Here is a 16712-nt window from a genome sequence, read left to right as displayed (position 1 = left end):
GAACTTCCGGGAGCCATGATGTCTGAGTAAAATGGCTCTCATACCTCCCTTCCTCACCCAGAGAATACTGCCCTGGGAGAAACCCTGTGATAAAGGAGCCAGAAGTAGGGCTTCAGTAACCTTTTAGCTCAGAAGGCTGGGGAGATAGCCCTTCTTTTGGTGGCAGAAGGAGACCAGTACAGGAAGGCAGATGTCCCAGCAGGCCCCACCTCAGCAGACCAGCAGGAGTTCCTGAGCCCTGGGGGTGGGGGGGAACTGACAAGCACCAACACCACGACCCCAAATGTGCCTCTGCACAGCCAGGGGAATTGGCATACACCAACACAGACCAACGGCTGAGACCACCCGTGCTATATAGCATAGCCCTAGGAGAAGAGGAAACTTCTAGCAGCCAGACCACCTCTCCCCCATACCTCATGGTGTGACCCTGGGGAAAACTCAGAAAGACTTCACTGAGCCTTGATCCTCGGCACACACCATCCAGCTCCAGCTCAGCACCAGGTGAACTGCAGCATTATATAGCCTCTAGCTGACAAAACCAGAGGGCACAGCACACAAAGCCAGTAACCAGGCCCCAAGTTCCCAGCATAAGAAACTTGGGACAGAGCCTTCTGTGCCCCAGAAGCAGAGATCCACTTAAAAAGCCAGGAAAAAGACACACCATGAAGAAGCAAGGTGGAAAAGTAAAAAGACCACTGAGTTGTATTATGGGGACAGAGAAGATCAAAATAAGAATTCAGAAGAGGACATTGACAGTATACCCACATCAGAAACCTCAAAAGGGAATATGAACTGATCTGAAGCCCAAAAAGCCTTCATGGATGAGCTCAAGGAGGATTTTAAAAACCAAATTAGAGAGGTAAAAGAAAAAAATGGAAAAAAAATTTCACTGATGAGAACAAATATTTAAAAAGGAAAATTGGCAAAATGGTTAAGGAGGTTCAGAACCTAATTAGAGAAAATGAGGTCTTGAAAAGTAAAATCAGCCAAATGGAAAAAGAAGCGAAGAAGGTAAATGAAGAAAACAATTCTTTAAAAATTAGAATTGGGCAAGTAAAAGCTAATGACTCTATGAGGCATCAAGAATCAGTCAAACAAAATCTAAAGAATGAAAAAATAGAAGAAAACATAAAATACCACATCAGAAAAACAAGTGACCTGAAAAACAGATCCAGGAGAGAGAATCTAAGAATTATTGGTCTACCAGAAAGCCATGATGAAAAAAAAGAGCCTGCACAGTATCTTCCAAGGAATCATCAAGAAAAACTGCCCCAAGGTCTTAGAACCAGATGGTAAAATAGTCATCGAAAGAATCCACTGATCACTCCCTGAAAGAGATCCCAAATTGAAAAATCCAAGGAAATATTGTAGCCAAATTCCAGAATTATCAGGTCAAGGAGAAAATACTGCAAGCAGCCAGAAAGAAACAATTGAAATATCGCAAAACAACAGTCAGAATCACACAGGACCTTGCAGCTTCTACATTAAAAGATCAGCAGGATTGGAATATGATACTCTGAAAGGCAAAGGAGCTTGGACTACAACCAAGGATCAACTACCCAGCAAAACTGAGCATAATTTTTCAGGCAAGAAGATGGGAATTCAATGAAATAAGGGAATTCCAGACCTTCCTGATGAAAAGCCCAGAGCTCAATGGAAAATTTAATCTTCAAATACAAAACTCAAGAGAGACATAAAAAGGTAAACAGGGCAGAGGGGAGGTGGGGAAAGCTGTTATTCAATAAGGGTAAATTGTTTACATCCTTTTATAGAATTGTATTGTTTTATATCTGTATATATGTATACGTATATATATATATAATATATATATATACACACATACATACACACACACACAAACATACACACACACATATATCTTGATCCTGAGAATGGTATAGTTATTATGACAATTAAAAGGGATATACATAGACAGAGGGTATGAGTATAAATTAACTTATGTGATGATAAAAAACATAATTAAGGGGTACAAAGGGATTGTTCTGGGAGAAGAGGTAAGGAGGAGGTAGAGAAGGGTAAATTACATCACATGAAGAGGCGCAAAAACATAGTATAATAGAAGGAAAGAAGGAAGGGAGAAGAGCGATGTTTGAGCTTTACTCTCACTGGATTTGGTTCAAGGAGGGAATAACATATTCTGATAAGTATAGAAATCAAACTTGTCCTACAGGCAATAGGAGGAGAAAGAGGAAAGAAAGGGGGGAGGGAGGGGTTAGAAGGCAGGGAAGTAGTAGTAAGGGGAAAAGGGTAAGTAAGGGGGGGCTGAGAGGGAGGGGATATGGAGGGAGACGATGGTCAAAAGCAAAACTCTTTTGAGGAGGAGAAAGGAGAAGGGAGAAATAAAAACATAAACAAGGGGGAAATAGGATGGAAAAAAAGACACAGACAGTAATCGTAACTGTGAATCTGAATGTGATGAACTCTCCCAGAAAATGGAGGCAGATAGCAGAATGGATTAAAAACCACAATCCTACAATGTTGTTTACAAGAAACGCATTTGAAACAAAGGGATACACACAGGCTAAAGGTAAAAGGCTGGAGTAGAATATATTATGCTTCAGTTGAAGTAAAAAAAAAAAGCAGGGGTAGCAATCCTAATCTCAGACAAAGCAAAAGGAAAGATAGATCTCATTAAAAGAGACAGGGAAGGAAACCAGGAAACTATACCTTGCTAAAAGGCACCATAGACAACGAAGTAATATCATCACTTAACACATATGCGGCAAGAGGTACAGCATCCAGATTCTTAGAGAGGAAGTTAAGGGAGTTGCAGGAAGAAACAGACAGCAAAACTATACTAGCAGGGGACCTCAACCTCCCCCTCTCTGAACTTGATAAATCAAACCTCAAAATAAACAAGAAAGAAGTGAAGGAGGTGAACAGAATTTTAGAAAAGCTGAATGGGGATAGAAAGGAATATACCTTTTTCTCAGTGGTACATGGCACATACACAAAAACTTCCCATGTACTAAGTCAATATGTCGCCAGAAAGGATTAATTTCTTTTTTAGTTTGACAGCATTGCCTACTCAATATATCAAAAAAAGAAAAGCTAACATTTAAGAAACATATTAAAAAGTTATGAATCCTAAAAATTTGAAGTTGTATATTAATATATCATATATGCATATATGTACACATATTTTATAGTAGCTATATATTAGCTATAAACTATATATTAGCTATAAACTTCACTAAGATTTGGGGACACCATACGTCTGTGTATACATTTATGTATAATTTTTCTAGAATGAGATTTGTTGAACTCCCTATTATGCTCTTAAAAGTACATCAGTGTAAAGTCTGCCAGAAAGTTTTATTTATTATTAGTTTTTCTCTTTGGCAATCAATTATGTATATAGGCATATTAATAATAATAAATAGAGAATATTGATATAAACTTAGGCATAATAAGTGCTATTCAACTCAGCAAAAGGAGAAATACATAGCAAATCAGCTATGAGCATTCACTTTCTGGATGAATCCTAAATAAAAAGTATTAATGTTGTCATAGTAATGATGTATAATTCTCTTCAAGCACAATATAGGACCACTTTTAGAGGGTTTATGACAAAACCACATAAAGATAATTTCAATAAACTAAAAACTTTATCTTATTTTCATGCTGAAGAATCTCCAGAGTGAATATAAGTTAAGAACCTGAAATGACATGTTCTCAAATGAATTCTCAGCTGATTGCCCAATTATTCACACTCTCACACCTTCATCCTCTTTAGACTTCACGTACAGCTACTACAACTAAGCTTGAGGAATTTAAATAACACCAAGAGTGTACCTTTGCATGGGAAACCTATATAATTATGGTGATTCAGAAACAAATTGACTATTCCATTAAGTCTGGTAAATGATTAAAGGGAAAAAGAAAGATAAGAGAAAAAGAAAGAATTGTGTGGGATATAGAGGTTTTTTAAATCTACCTATTGATAAAATATCTACAGTAATAAGTCCATAAATAGTTGTGAATGCTTCATATGAAAATATAAACAAATTATATGGATCCATAAGATAGGAGACCTCAAAAAAGGAATTTAAGAAAGGCACATACCATTTACGTATAACAATAAGATGGATAATAAGCACTGCTTACATTTCCGTATCACTTTACATGCTACAGAGCAGGTTCTTCATAACCATGCTACTAGGCAAGAAATGCAAAAAGTAACTCCATTTTACAGATAAGAAAACTGATGATTAGAGGGGCCAAGGTGGGGCGGGGGGGGGGGGGGGGGGGAAGAGACATTTCAGAGTCATTCCTTCAAAGCCAGATCATCTGAATCCAAGTCCTATGTTATCTTCACTACCAATTTTAAAAATGATATATTTCAATTCCAATTCAAAAAGGTTCTCTTGGTAGTTTTTGGCAAATGCATTACTCTGCCCCCTAGGTCTTGTAATTCTGCCTACTTGTAAAATGCATAACTTTCAAGAGAATTCAAAAGGTTCAAATCCCAGATCTTTTTACTACTTGTACAACCATACATAAGTCCTCTGATTTTTCTGAGCCTTGGCTTTAGCATCTGTAAAGTGGGAATTGGATTAAATGACATCTCAGGCCTGTTCTTACTCTAAATTTGTGATATTACAACCCTATAAATAAGGATAAATAAACTTTGCCCTAGCAAACTTTTCTAAGTTAATTATAAATGGAAAACCTATGCATTCTAAGAATTAAGACTATGGGATAATTACTTAAATGGAATGTGATGTGTCCATTTAGTAATGGGTAGAGAGAACCAAGGGGAAAATTAAAATAGCAGCACATGAAAAGGAAAACTGAACATAATTTTTCACCATTAGCAAATCACATCTAAGACAGCAGGAGTCCCAAATAAGACAAGGGGGTGAAATGATCAAAAACACATTATAAGAAGACATTTAGCAACTTACTATGACATAATAAAAAGACTTTTTGCAACTTATGATGACTATATATATACATATATATATACATATCATCTGAAGTTATAATTTCATCTCATTTTTTTTAGCAGAGATTTGAAAATATTTAAAAGTAAATCATAAAAGACTTGGTTTGAAGAGCCTAACACCTCTCAAAAAACCCATATCCAAAAAAATATAAAACAAGTTTGCATTTATATCTAGGAATCACATAACAGTATAGCATACATCAAAGTTTTATAGACTGAGCTTCAGAAACAGATACAGATTAAAAAATCCGGATAACCATCTATTAGAAATAAAGAGGTAGTCCCTTACTTATGAGTGAACCAGCTGTGTCGCATCTAAGAATTTTACAAGTCAATTCTTTGCAACTTTGTATGTATTTTCCTATAGAAACAACGTATAAATGATAGAATGTACTCAGGTAGGCATATTACAATAATTTAACATTTTAACACCTTATCACAAAAGGCAGCATGATACAGGGGCAAGAGGATGAGCTCCATCAGAAGATCTGGGTTCAAGTGATAATTCCAGCAGTTACTGGCTATGTGATCGCTGTCAAGTTGTACTTGACCCTGCCAAAGCTCAGTTTTTTCATCAACAAAATGGGAATATAACACTTGCACCACTGAACTCACAGGGTTGTTGGGAAGAAAGTACTTTGCAAACTATTAATTGCTATAGAAACATGAGTTGTTATTGTCATAATGACTACTACTGTGGAATTACAATAGCCCTATCCTTGAGAAGGCTATACCATGAGAGTATAAGCTCTAGCTGGTCCTACACCATACTAGAACCTTTAAATATGGGCTTGACAACAGATTCTTCATCTATCTCTGCCTGTCATCTGAGGACTAGCTTAACTAAATTCATCATCTAAAGGCTGGCTCTTAGTTATACCTTTGGGCCATAATAATTGCCTTCTCTTGGTCTCAGTTTCCTTATTTGTTAAATGAGGATGCTATACTAAGTTTGCTTAAAACTCTAAAGTCCCATGATCTTATGACTAGGTTATGGAGAACTTCTTATGCATATTGGTGAAGTGATCATCAATAAAACCACAGATTATGTGAAATATGGAGAAGTATGTTTCCTAAGTCAGACCACAAAAGTGTATTCAAACCCTAATGTAACTAAATTATTTATCATAGTAATAGCCGGAGTCCTGGATCAAATGATCATGTGGATTGAGAAGAAAGTTTCCTACTCCTTTCCTAGGTGCAGAAACAGTTAAAAAAAATTGATACATGTGAAATTTGTCTTTAGTATCTTCATACCTCCTAATGATCTTCTCCCCAGGACTCCAAGGTCCAAAAATGATTCTGCTGCCTTAGAGTACCCCCTACCACCACCACTAAAGGCAACTCCTAAAAGATCTACCTAACCTACCCTCTACCCTACTCCTAGTGAAAGAGTAAAGTGTCCTTTCCCTAAACCAAACCAAAACCAAAAAAAAAAAAAAACCAAAGAAAAAACTCCTTACTACATCTGGGTATTACGAAAAAAATCTGTATTCAGATCCTTAACCATCTCAATGTATTTGCATAACAAAATGTGGCTTATTAATCCAAAAAAAATATTTAATTAGAATTTGAGTTAAAAACATAATTAGACAAAAAAGACATCCTAGACATCCATTAGACATCCTAAAAAGATGTTTTAGGAGCAGGACCATGAAAGAAATAGGCTCTCTTCCAGTTAGACTCATACCCTTATAAACTCCTCTCAACTCTTTTTGTTTTTCACAGCTTTTTCTGAATCCATAATTTACCTCAAGTGCCAACTTTTTTGACAAGGGATGGGAGGAGGAAAGAAGGAAGGCAGGACATAGGTGAGGGAGAGATAGCCTTTTCCATGTTTGCATGTCTCACATAAGGAGCTCTCTTGAGACTTTAGAAAAAAAAAATTTCATAAAAAGGATAACTAAAAAGGCAGCTGTTTAGAGTATTTCTCATCAAAGAAAACTTTTGCTAAGCCACGGATGACCGAGTACTACGTTTACTTTCTAAGGGTTTAAATATTACTCGTCACAGGTCCTGATGTCTGTCAACTGAAAACATATATATAAGTGCGAAAATAGTAATGACACCTTCAAGAGACTTGGTTCTGTGATGAGACAGAGGAGGTGATGCATTAGAGAGCCTTCCTTTTTTCTTTCCATATTCTTCTCACACTATATCCACATGCAACTTCAATCCTCCAAAAGGGTATGACATGAAGACTGGGGGAAAACAAACTCTGCTTTACTGAAAACTACAAGGGAAAATAGTAGGCATAGAAAAAAGCTTCCTTGGAAGAATCACTGTGACTGCATTGATCTTTGCATCATAAAACTATTTCGCTTGCAAAGTGTTGGGTCATTTTGGCATTTGATAACATGAGAGAGAGAAAGGGAGACAGAGAATATGAAGGAGAATTTTCTTTAAGGTCTAAGAAATACATGCCAAAATAAGTAAGTCATATAGTATATTGCAGGGGTGGGGAACCTGTGGCCTCAAGGCCCTCTAAATCCTCAAGTGCAGCTTTCTGACTGAATTCAAACTTCACAGAACAAATCCCCTTAATAAAATGTTTAGTTCTGTAAAACTTGGACTCAGTCAAAAGGCTGCACCTATGGATCTCACCCCTATATCCCCTATTTCCTCAAACTCCCTAGATTACAAGGCAGGACCTAGTAAGAACATATCAGAGCTTCCAGCTAGATACAATGTACAAATGTTTTACTGAAAAGTCCACACTAGTCAAAGAAAACCCATTAAGTAACTAATATAAGGCAAACAAATCCAAGAACCATATGTGAAAAATCACAGTTGGGAACACTGGTCCCTAACATTAGTTTCCATGGAAATTGTCATTAACTACTCCTTTGAACTTTTTTAGTATTTATTGACAAAACAATGGTGAAATATGCATAAAGTGCTAACATTACAAAATTGAATGCATCAGTAAACTAGTACTGACATTTTAAAAATCCACTAGATCACCTAATTTATAGTTATTGTATTTGAGTGTGTACGAGTGTATAAATGTCTGTAAATAAAATGTCTATCATAAAGACACATCACCTGACAAATAAGAAAACAGCAGGGGAAGGTAGCAAACAGTTGTAGTCATTCTTGTGGCATTTAACCATTACAATCTAATAGGATACTGGTTCTGACATAGAAGGTTTGATTCCTCTGTTTTTTATGGAGGAAACAAATTAGGACAATGAAATGGGCTGAAGACAAGTTAGGTGAGTCACTCCCCTGCAACTTACTATATACAATAACTAAGAGTATGTTGGCTTTGAAACAGAGAAGTTGAGTGTTACCCTGAAAATAACAAAAGCTTCATTTATCAAGCACTGATAGATATAATGAACCAAAATAATAAAGGTGAAATTAAATACCTAAGAAGAAAGGAAGTTTTTATTCTAAGTCAGGTGCTCACAAACTCAGCAAGTCATATGAATAAAGTAAGCCAATTTAACCTCTTAGAGGCTGCTAGGTGTAGTGGATGGAGTGTCCAGTCTGGAGTCAAGAATACTGATACTTCTGAGTTCAAATTCTGCCTCAGATACTTATTAGCTGTATGACCCTGGGCAAGTTACTTAACTCTCTTTGTCTCAGTTTCCTTATCTATAAATGAGCAGGAGAAGGAAGCGGTAAACCACTCCAGTATCTTTGTCAAGATAGGGTCATGAAGAACTGGACACAACTGAGCTAACCTCTTAAGGAAAAATAAGTAAGGAAAAGAAAAGGTGTCTCTTCTACCCAAGGGGAGGAAAAAAACATGACATATAGGTACTTCCTAGTACACCACATCTTGCAACTGGTCCTGCAAAGTACTATGCTGCATTGTTAACCTGACAGTCATCCTAACTATGCTGTTTACTCAATGTATTTTGTAACTGCCACAGGCCAATGAGGGAAGTGGAAACAAGCTAGAAATTGTGTGTACACTTGTTTCTTACTGAGTACTCTGGTACAACTGTTCTATAGTTTTACTGTAAATTCAGTAACTTCAATTTTACTACATGAACTTACATTTGCCAAGGAAAAAAAGAAGAATTAGAGTTAGTTTTGGATTTTGCAGTCAAAACCAAAGAAATAGGAATCCTTATGGCACTAAATAACATATACTAAATTCATTAAGCATGTACCCCGAAACTCATACCACATATATGTAGAATTGTGGTGCTCCCCCTAAAATCAGTAAAAGAATCAAAGAAACCTCAGGTAATTATACTTATTTAAATAACAGAGGGAGAAGTTAAGAGGGAAGAGAGGGTAAACAGGGAGGGGAAAATTTTACTAAATGTATGACTACTACACTGTATCTGTAATTCAAGGAAATAAGATTTCTTTGAGAGGGGGCAGTCTAGACCTGTGATTTCATCAGTTTGTGGAACTCCCAATGTGAAAAATTCCCTCCATCAATGCAAAGCAGCCACTCATTTGCTACTCATAGTACTAGAGAGTTACCCTGGGCATGAAGAGATTAAGAGACTTACCACTGGCACAGAGCTCATTGTTTCAGAGTCAGGTTGAACTTGGGTTTTTCCTGGCTCTAAGGCCAGACTTCTTTCTATCCTGAGCTACAGATGCTCTAATTAAATGCATATAATGGTTGTTTAAAAAGCATGATTTTATTGTAAATTTTGGCTACACTAGGTATTATCTGAAATCAAATGTCTCTTAAAAAGGCCCACTGGTACCAAGCTAAGACTTCCTCTGTTAAGGTCCTTATTAAACTGAAGTTTGTAGTGGAATATTTCCCTACAATGAACATGTCTCAGAAATTGTTCATAGAGGAAAAAAAAAGTCTTTTTAATAGCTGCTTGAATTACCTTTGATTCATTTTCTCTGCAGATACAATACTCAGAAATGACTAAGACTAGAATGAATAAATGAACTATCACTACAAACCTCTTAGGGAAGTAACTTTTCATTATGTTTTATCACTAAGAAGTTATAAATCTTCACTTACATATACAGGAAATTGTAGAGGAAGCATTAATTCACAACACTTTGCTAGGTGCTTGTAAGGATGCAAAGTTCAGATAAGACATAGTCACTGTCCTCAGGAGCTTATGGTCTGGTAGGAAAGAAACTGAGAATTTGTAGAAAATTTAAGGGGAATCTACAATAAAAAAAAATTATTCTCGTAGATTATCTTTAGTTCTTGGTACCTTATTTCATGAAATAAGTAATACATTATGAGAAAAGCTACTACAAATATGCCTTCAAACATTCTGTTGAAAGCTGGCCATTATCCAAGGTATACCATTCTTGGATTTTTAAATTTGCCATTCTATTGATGCAGAAAAACATATCTGTGAGAATCTATTTTCTCATTACTACTAAATGAGCTTCCTCATGCTGGAAATCTACCAAACCATTATACAGAAGTGAGGATGGAAAACACAGGTCAAGTTTATTACTGTTTCTATAGTCTTTTTGAAAAATTTAATCAGAAATTGTTCTTTACATACATTAAAAAACACTTTACACTATGCTATTTTATCATTTAGTAAGAGACCATTAACTAAAAACATTTAGGTGAAATTATTTGAGAATATTTGTTTTCTCTTGTTTAGTTGTGATTTTTCCCCAATCTATCTCTTTATAGTGATCTTACCAATACAATATTTTACAGTCAGAAAAAAGTCATAAAAAACAAAATTTTTATATACATATGTGTGTGTATATGTATGTATGTAAAGGCCCAAACAGCCTATTCAAAAATCAGCTGAAGCAAATTTTCAAAGGCACTACAGCAAATATCTCAAAATTTTCAAAGCTGACATGTCTCAAAATTACCTCAAAAGTCTTCATTATATTACTATTCTAAAAAGAAAAAAAGTTTGTTTATATTGACTGTTTTTCTTACTACAACCTTATGAGGAAGGTAAAACAAATTACTTCAATGTTATAGGCAAGGAAACTGAGCTGTAGAGCAGTGAAGGACTTACTCAATGTCACATGGCTAATAAGTAACACATTTGGAACTTGAAAACAGCCCAAGACCTTTTTCTAGATTTCCTCTTCAATGTGCTTCTTAAGGTTAAAACCTAAGGTTAAAGCCTTTGAACTACTATGTGGAGGCTTCTCAGCTATGTTGATAAGGCTAATTTTGAATGTCTCTTCATAAGGCCCATCTCATCCTTCATATACCTTGACCAGCATGGTGGTAAAGAATGTTTGGCTTGGTATCAGAAGATATAGGTTCTAGTTCTTCCTCTGCCACTAAATTGCTTTGTGATCTTAGGAAAGTTATATCCCTTCTCTGGAAAATCAGGATAATATTTGTACCACATTCTTCACAGGGTTTTTGTAAGCGGGGGTGGGGGGGGGGAAGTCAAAGTATTAACAATATATGAACCATAAAGATACCAAACTAGATAATCTGTAAGGTGCCTTCCAATCAGTTATAATTCTATAACTACCTATTGATTTTCTTGGTAGTATATTTTCCCCCTCAGCAGTGCCACTCCCTGAACTACCATTTTATTTAGGGTAACATTAATTTTAAAAATAACCCAGGAAGAACTTTAGAAAGACAGGCTAACTAAAATACTACTGATAGAACTATGAACTGGTCCAACCATTCTGGAAAGCAATTTAGAATTATACTTTAGAAAAAGAAAAAAAAAAAAACTAAAATGTCTGCACTCTTTGTTCTAGACCAGGGCTGTCCAAAATGCAGCCCACAGTGTGATTTATGCGGCTGGCCTACAAACATAGAAATTTACATAAATGCTTTAGTAAAGAAAGCCAAGCTACCGCAGAGCTCTCACTAAAATGGCAAATCAAAATATATCGTCTATTGTTTCAATAAAAACCTAAGGTTCAACAGCCCTGTCCTAGATATTCACTGTCAGGCATATTCCCCAAGAAGATCAATGACACAAAGGTCCCAGATGCACCAAAATATGCATAGAAGTACCATCTGTCTAGCAAAGAACTGGAAACAAAGTAGGTACCTGACCAGACACTGGAGAATAATTGAACAAACTGTGGCACATTAATATAATAAAGGGGCAGCTAGGTGGCACAGTGGATAAAGTGATGGCCTGGAGTCTGGAAGACTCTTCTTCTCGAGTTCAAATCCAGCTTCAGACACTTACTAGCTGTATGACCCTGGGCAAGTCACATAACCCTCTTTGCCTCAGTTTCCTCAACTGTGAAATGATCTGGAGAAGAAAATGAGAAACCACTCCAGGATCTTTGCCAAGAAAACCCCAAAAGGGGTCAAGAAGAATTGGACACAATAACAAAATATAATAAAATTTTACTAAGTGGTAAGAAATGATGACTGTGAAGTTCAGAGAAGTATGGGAAAATTAAATGTTCTGATATACAATAAATTAAGCAGAGGCAGGAAAAATATACACAATAACTGTAAAAATGTAAGTGTGAAAAGACAATAAAAAGAACCTGAATTTTGTCTAAGTATAATGACCAAATTTACTTTTGATGAGGACATAAGAAAATGCACCTCCCTCCCTTCACTGCAGAGGTAGAAGACTTTGGGCATGCAAAACTGCAAATCCTGTCAGACTCAAATGATAAGTTGGTTACTTTTATGGAACTGCTTTCCCCTTTCTTTTATACTATTACAAGAGATGGATATACAGGATAGGGGAAGGAAGAGGGACATATTTGGAAATGAAGATGATGTAAAAACAAATGATTAGAATAAAAATTTTAAAAGTAAAGAAACCTAGACATCGAAGGGATTAGGATAAACTCAAGGTTCTCCAGTTTGGGGATCTCATTAAAATTCCTAATGATTAAATCTAACTATCAGCACTATAAGTGTTTCTCTTAAAAAAGAAAGAAAAGAAAATTATAATTGGCCAAGTACTAAATACAATTCCAATCTAAGGCTAATGAAAGCTAAAACATTTCATTATTAAATAAGTAAAAACAAAAAGGAAATTTAAAAAACCTTGAAAAACAAGGGTATTTTAAATACCAAATAACCCCTTCTGCATCCACACACTTACCAGACCTTAAGAAAACACTTGCGGAGGTGGTTGTTGCATCATCTGAAGCGTCCATTTCAAACCGTTCCCTCTAATCATTTATGTCGCAGGCTAAACTACAGTAATTTTCAAAGTTGTTTAGTAAAGGTTAGATGCAATCAGTATTAAATTAAGTGAAAGCAATATTAGTAGTTATTAATATGATACAGTGTACAACAGGATAATTTAGGTTCATTACATTTTTTCTTTAAAATTTGCTTTTTCCTTATTCTTCCTTTTAATAAATTACTTTCAGCTATATAGATTAGCCTAGGCTAGGGGTTCTTAACCTGGGTCTATGAACTTTTTTACAATATATTTAAATAACTATATTTCAATATAGTATTAATAATTGGTTTCCTTTGTAATCCCGTGTATTTTATTCTCTGCATCAGAAAACATTCTGAGAAGGGGTTCATCAGATTGACAAAGAGTTTTGTGACACACACACACATACAAAAGTTACTCTTGGTCTAGAGATACACAATTATCTATTTATTAACTGTTCTATGTGCCGTGCAGTTTTTGTTACAATGTTTGTTTTACTATAGTATGCTGTATGTAAGGATAAGGTTATTCCAGATATTAAGGCAAATCCTTTGTATGGTAGGTTTTTTTTTTTGAAGTAATGAAAATAAACTTATGCTAAAGTAAAACAAGAAATAAATGTTTCACCAAAGTATCTCTATTCTGCAAATAGCGTATAGAACTAACAAAGGAATTTGACATCTTAAAATGATTAGTGCTTGAGGGTTAATGTAAAGTTGAATGTGGCTCTGATTTTTATAGTATTACACAATATGACTAAAATTGTGAATAGACTATTGTTACTACTTATTCCAGATATTTAATTGACTGGATATTAACTACTGTTAACACCAGTTTAATATCTGAAAAAGGAGGTTCTGAATTTAAGAAGTATATTCTTAATACATTTTGTGAACTAACTGGAATTTTCAGTTTACTCTTAAGACATGCATTTCAGAAAAAAATAGAGGAAAGAGTGGAGAAAGGGGAAATATTACGTTTAGAGAAAGAGGAACTGTTGCAAAAAAATACATGTTCAGGTAGTGTTCATTCTCCTGCAAAAAAACTCTGGTTACTTTCTTTGTCCAGTTACAATCCAAATGATACTTTATTATATTCTAAACTACCATATTGTTGCTCTAGTTTGATATTACAAGGTACTTAGTACCAAAAGTGCAAATAAAAACTCCATTATGTGCATCTTGCAAGGTACTATTTCTGAAATATACTAGCTTGAAAAATTTCTCTCAAAATTATACTTTTAAAGACTGTTAAAAAAAAAATCCTTTTGGAATGCATCTCCACTAAAAGAAATTCAGCACTATTTTTTTTTTGTCAGCAAAAGATGGCTGAATTTTTCCCTTTATAATTTGTGAAAATAAATACCTCTCCCCCATACTATGCCACAGTCTATTGTGTACAAATAACAACTTTTTTTAAATGAAGCCCAGAGTGCAATAGTGGCATGACCAAGAGATAACTAAAGTGTCTCTCAAAATCAATACAAATAAAAGCGATTAATTCCAACTACAGGGAATTTTATGACTTTTTTTCTTCTGTGTCCAAATTCTATACTAGTATTTTATATCGTAACTAAAATAATTTCATCATTATTATCTTTCAATCAGTTAACAAAATGGAGAACTTTGAAGGTAAACAAGTTAGCCCATGGCTTTCCATTTTGTAGTTTTTGCTTGCTACAAAACCATATTAATTTGGCTAAAAAAAATGATAAAAGCTGTAATTCCAGCTCTAAGAGCCACCATACCAACACTTGTCACAAGTGTCAACTTGAATATAGTGACTTTAATATTTGGGTAAATCACCTCAGGACACTTTGAAATTTATAACTGCCTGAATGCTGATTTAAATGAACTTCAGATTTGGAAGGAATAACTAGGAATAAAATGAATAAAGACTATGGATTTTTCTTGTCTTTAATAAAATCATGAGAAAGCTAGGCTCAATTAGGAACTGGATGAATGTAAAGTTTCCAGGAAAACCATACATTATCAGCAAAGTCAGACCAAGGTAGAAAGAATGAATATTTAAGGAAACTTGCAATCTCCGGGAAGGGTCTCATTCTTTAATCTAGAAGTGAAATAATCAGAAGACCAGGGAGCTAAAGGATGATTTTCACTACCACTCCTTTGAATTGATAAGTACTGTGGGAAAATATATCCCAAACTGGTCCAACTCTGAGCTTCCTGGAAGCTCATGACTTACTTCCCCTTCAATTTCAGTCACAGAACACACAGGAAAGGAAGAGGAAGTTAGAAAAGATGAGGCCTGAATGGCTAAAAAGTTGCTTCTTTATATGAGGAGATAATATCAGGCAGCCTGATTTCTAGGGGAATGTGGGAAGCAACATTATTTCTTAAGGGCTGCCACTTGATGCCTTCTATGCAGGAAGAGAAGTAAGGGACTATGTGGGGAACAGGTTTTTGTTGTTTTGTTTTCTACAAAAGTTCAGCTACCGGCTTTCTAGGGAAGTTGGGAGACCAGGGAACAAATTTACTTCCAAGAATCGAGCAAATCCATGAAACAAACCCCAATTTTTCCTGACCATATCATTTGAACACAGTTTTTTGCAAATTATCTCCCCCATCAGACTGTGAGCTTCCTGAGGGAAGAGACTGGTTTTTTTTCCTTCCCTTTGTGTGAGCAACGTTCAGCACAGCATCTGGCACATAATAGACACCTAATAAATGCTAGTTTATTTTAAAAGATAGAGGAAAATCTCATAGCTAAAAATTCGGGTGGTGACCTTACTTCTCGGGAGTGGACAGAACAGCGAGCAACTTCATTTCTAATCTTAGAGAAACTGCCTCCTGACCGGGGGCGCTCTGGGGCAGAGAGGCCAAAGGCAACTTTTTTTAGGGTAGTGCAGTATGCAGTTTCCAGGGGACGTCAAGCTATCCTTATTCGGAAAGGGTGGAAAGAAAAGGGCATTCTTTGTTAGTAAAAAGAGATCAGCCTCCCAATTTCGGGGTGGGAGGAGGAACAGAGGGCAAATCTATTTCAAAGAAAATAGGACAGCAGGCTGATTTTCGGGGAGGGGGAAAGAGACCTAAGTGGCAAGCCTATTTCTAAAAATGGAGCTGTCGCTTCAGCGAGGCATAGGGGGCAAACATTTCTAAAAATGGGGCCATCAGCTGATTTGAAACAAGAAGCTTGTTTCTTAAGAATTCGCCCGTAGCCTGATTTCGAGAAGGTGGGGAGAAACTTAGGGAGCAAATTTATTTCTCAAAATGGGACCATAGGGAAATTTAAAGAATGGGGCTGCCAGATTTGGGGGAGCTGGAAAGAGATAACAAGGGCCAAACTTATTTCTAAAAATGGAGCCGTCGCCTTATTTCGGGAAGTTAGAGAGACATAGGGGGAAACTTTTTTCTAAAAACTGGGCCATCAGCTAATAGGGGGGTGGGGCCTGTGGAGGCAAACCGGGGTCAAATTTATTTAAGAATGCACCTGTCACCAGATTTCGGGACACTGGAGACAGAGGGGGCAAACATTTCTAAAAATGGGGCCATCAGATGATTTGAGGGAAGGTGGAATGAGACACAAGGCTGCAAACATTTCTAAAAACGAGGCTGTCGCCAGATTTCGGGGAGAGACTCAGGGGATGAACTTATTTCTAAAAAATGGGACTGCCGCCCGACTTGGGGAGCCACGGAGTCTTTGGGGCACCCCGGCAGCAGCTGCACGCCGCTCTCTGGGGCGCA

At 36.1% G+C, this 16712-nt stretch overlaps 1 protein-coding gene across 3 annotated transcripts in view; it reads right to left on the bottom strand.

Annotated features, from left to right (window-relative positions):
* PHKB (phosphorylase kinase regulatory subunit beta) overlaps window positions 1-16712 on the bottom strand; it is a 246947-nt gene that overhangs the window by 229963 nt on the left and 272 nt on the right. The window contains exon 1 of one of the 3 annotated variants that reach the window (XM_036751889.1): window positions 12943-13033. The exons of the other annotated variants lie outside the window; for them this stretch is intronic. Coding sequence (XP_036607784.1) covers window positions 12943-12997 — 55 coding nt within the window. The 5' untranslated portion in view covers window positions 12998-13033. Of the gene's footprint in view, window positions 1-12942; window positions 13034-16712 lie in introns of those variants that run through there. 3 annotated transcript variants of the gene reach the window in all.

This window comes from Trichosurus vulpecula, chromosome 3 (genome assembly GCF_011100635.1).
Source record: "Trichosurus vulpecula isolate mTriVul1 chromosome 3, mTriVul1.pri, whole genome shotgun sequence".
NCBI lineage: Eukaryota > Metazoa > Chordata > Mammalia > Diprotodontia > Phalangeridae > Trichosurus > Trichosurus vulpecula.
This window is presented reverse-complemented; position numbering and strand designations above follow the sequence as displayed.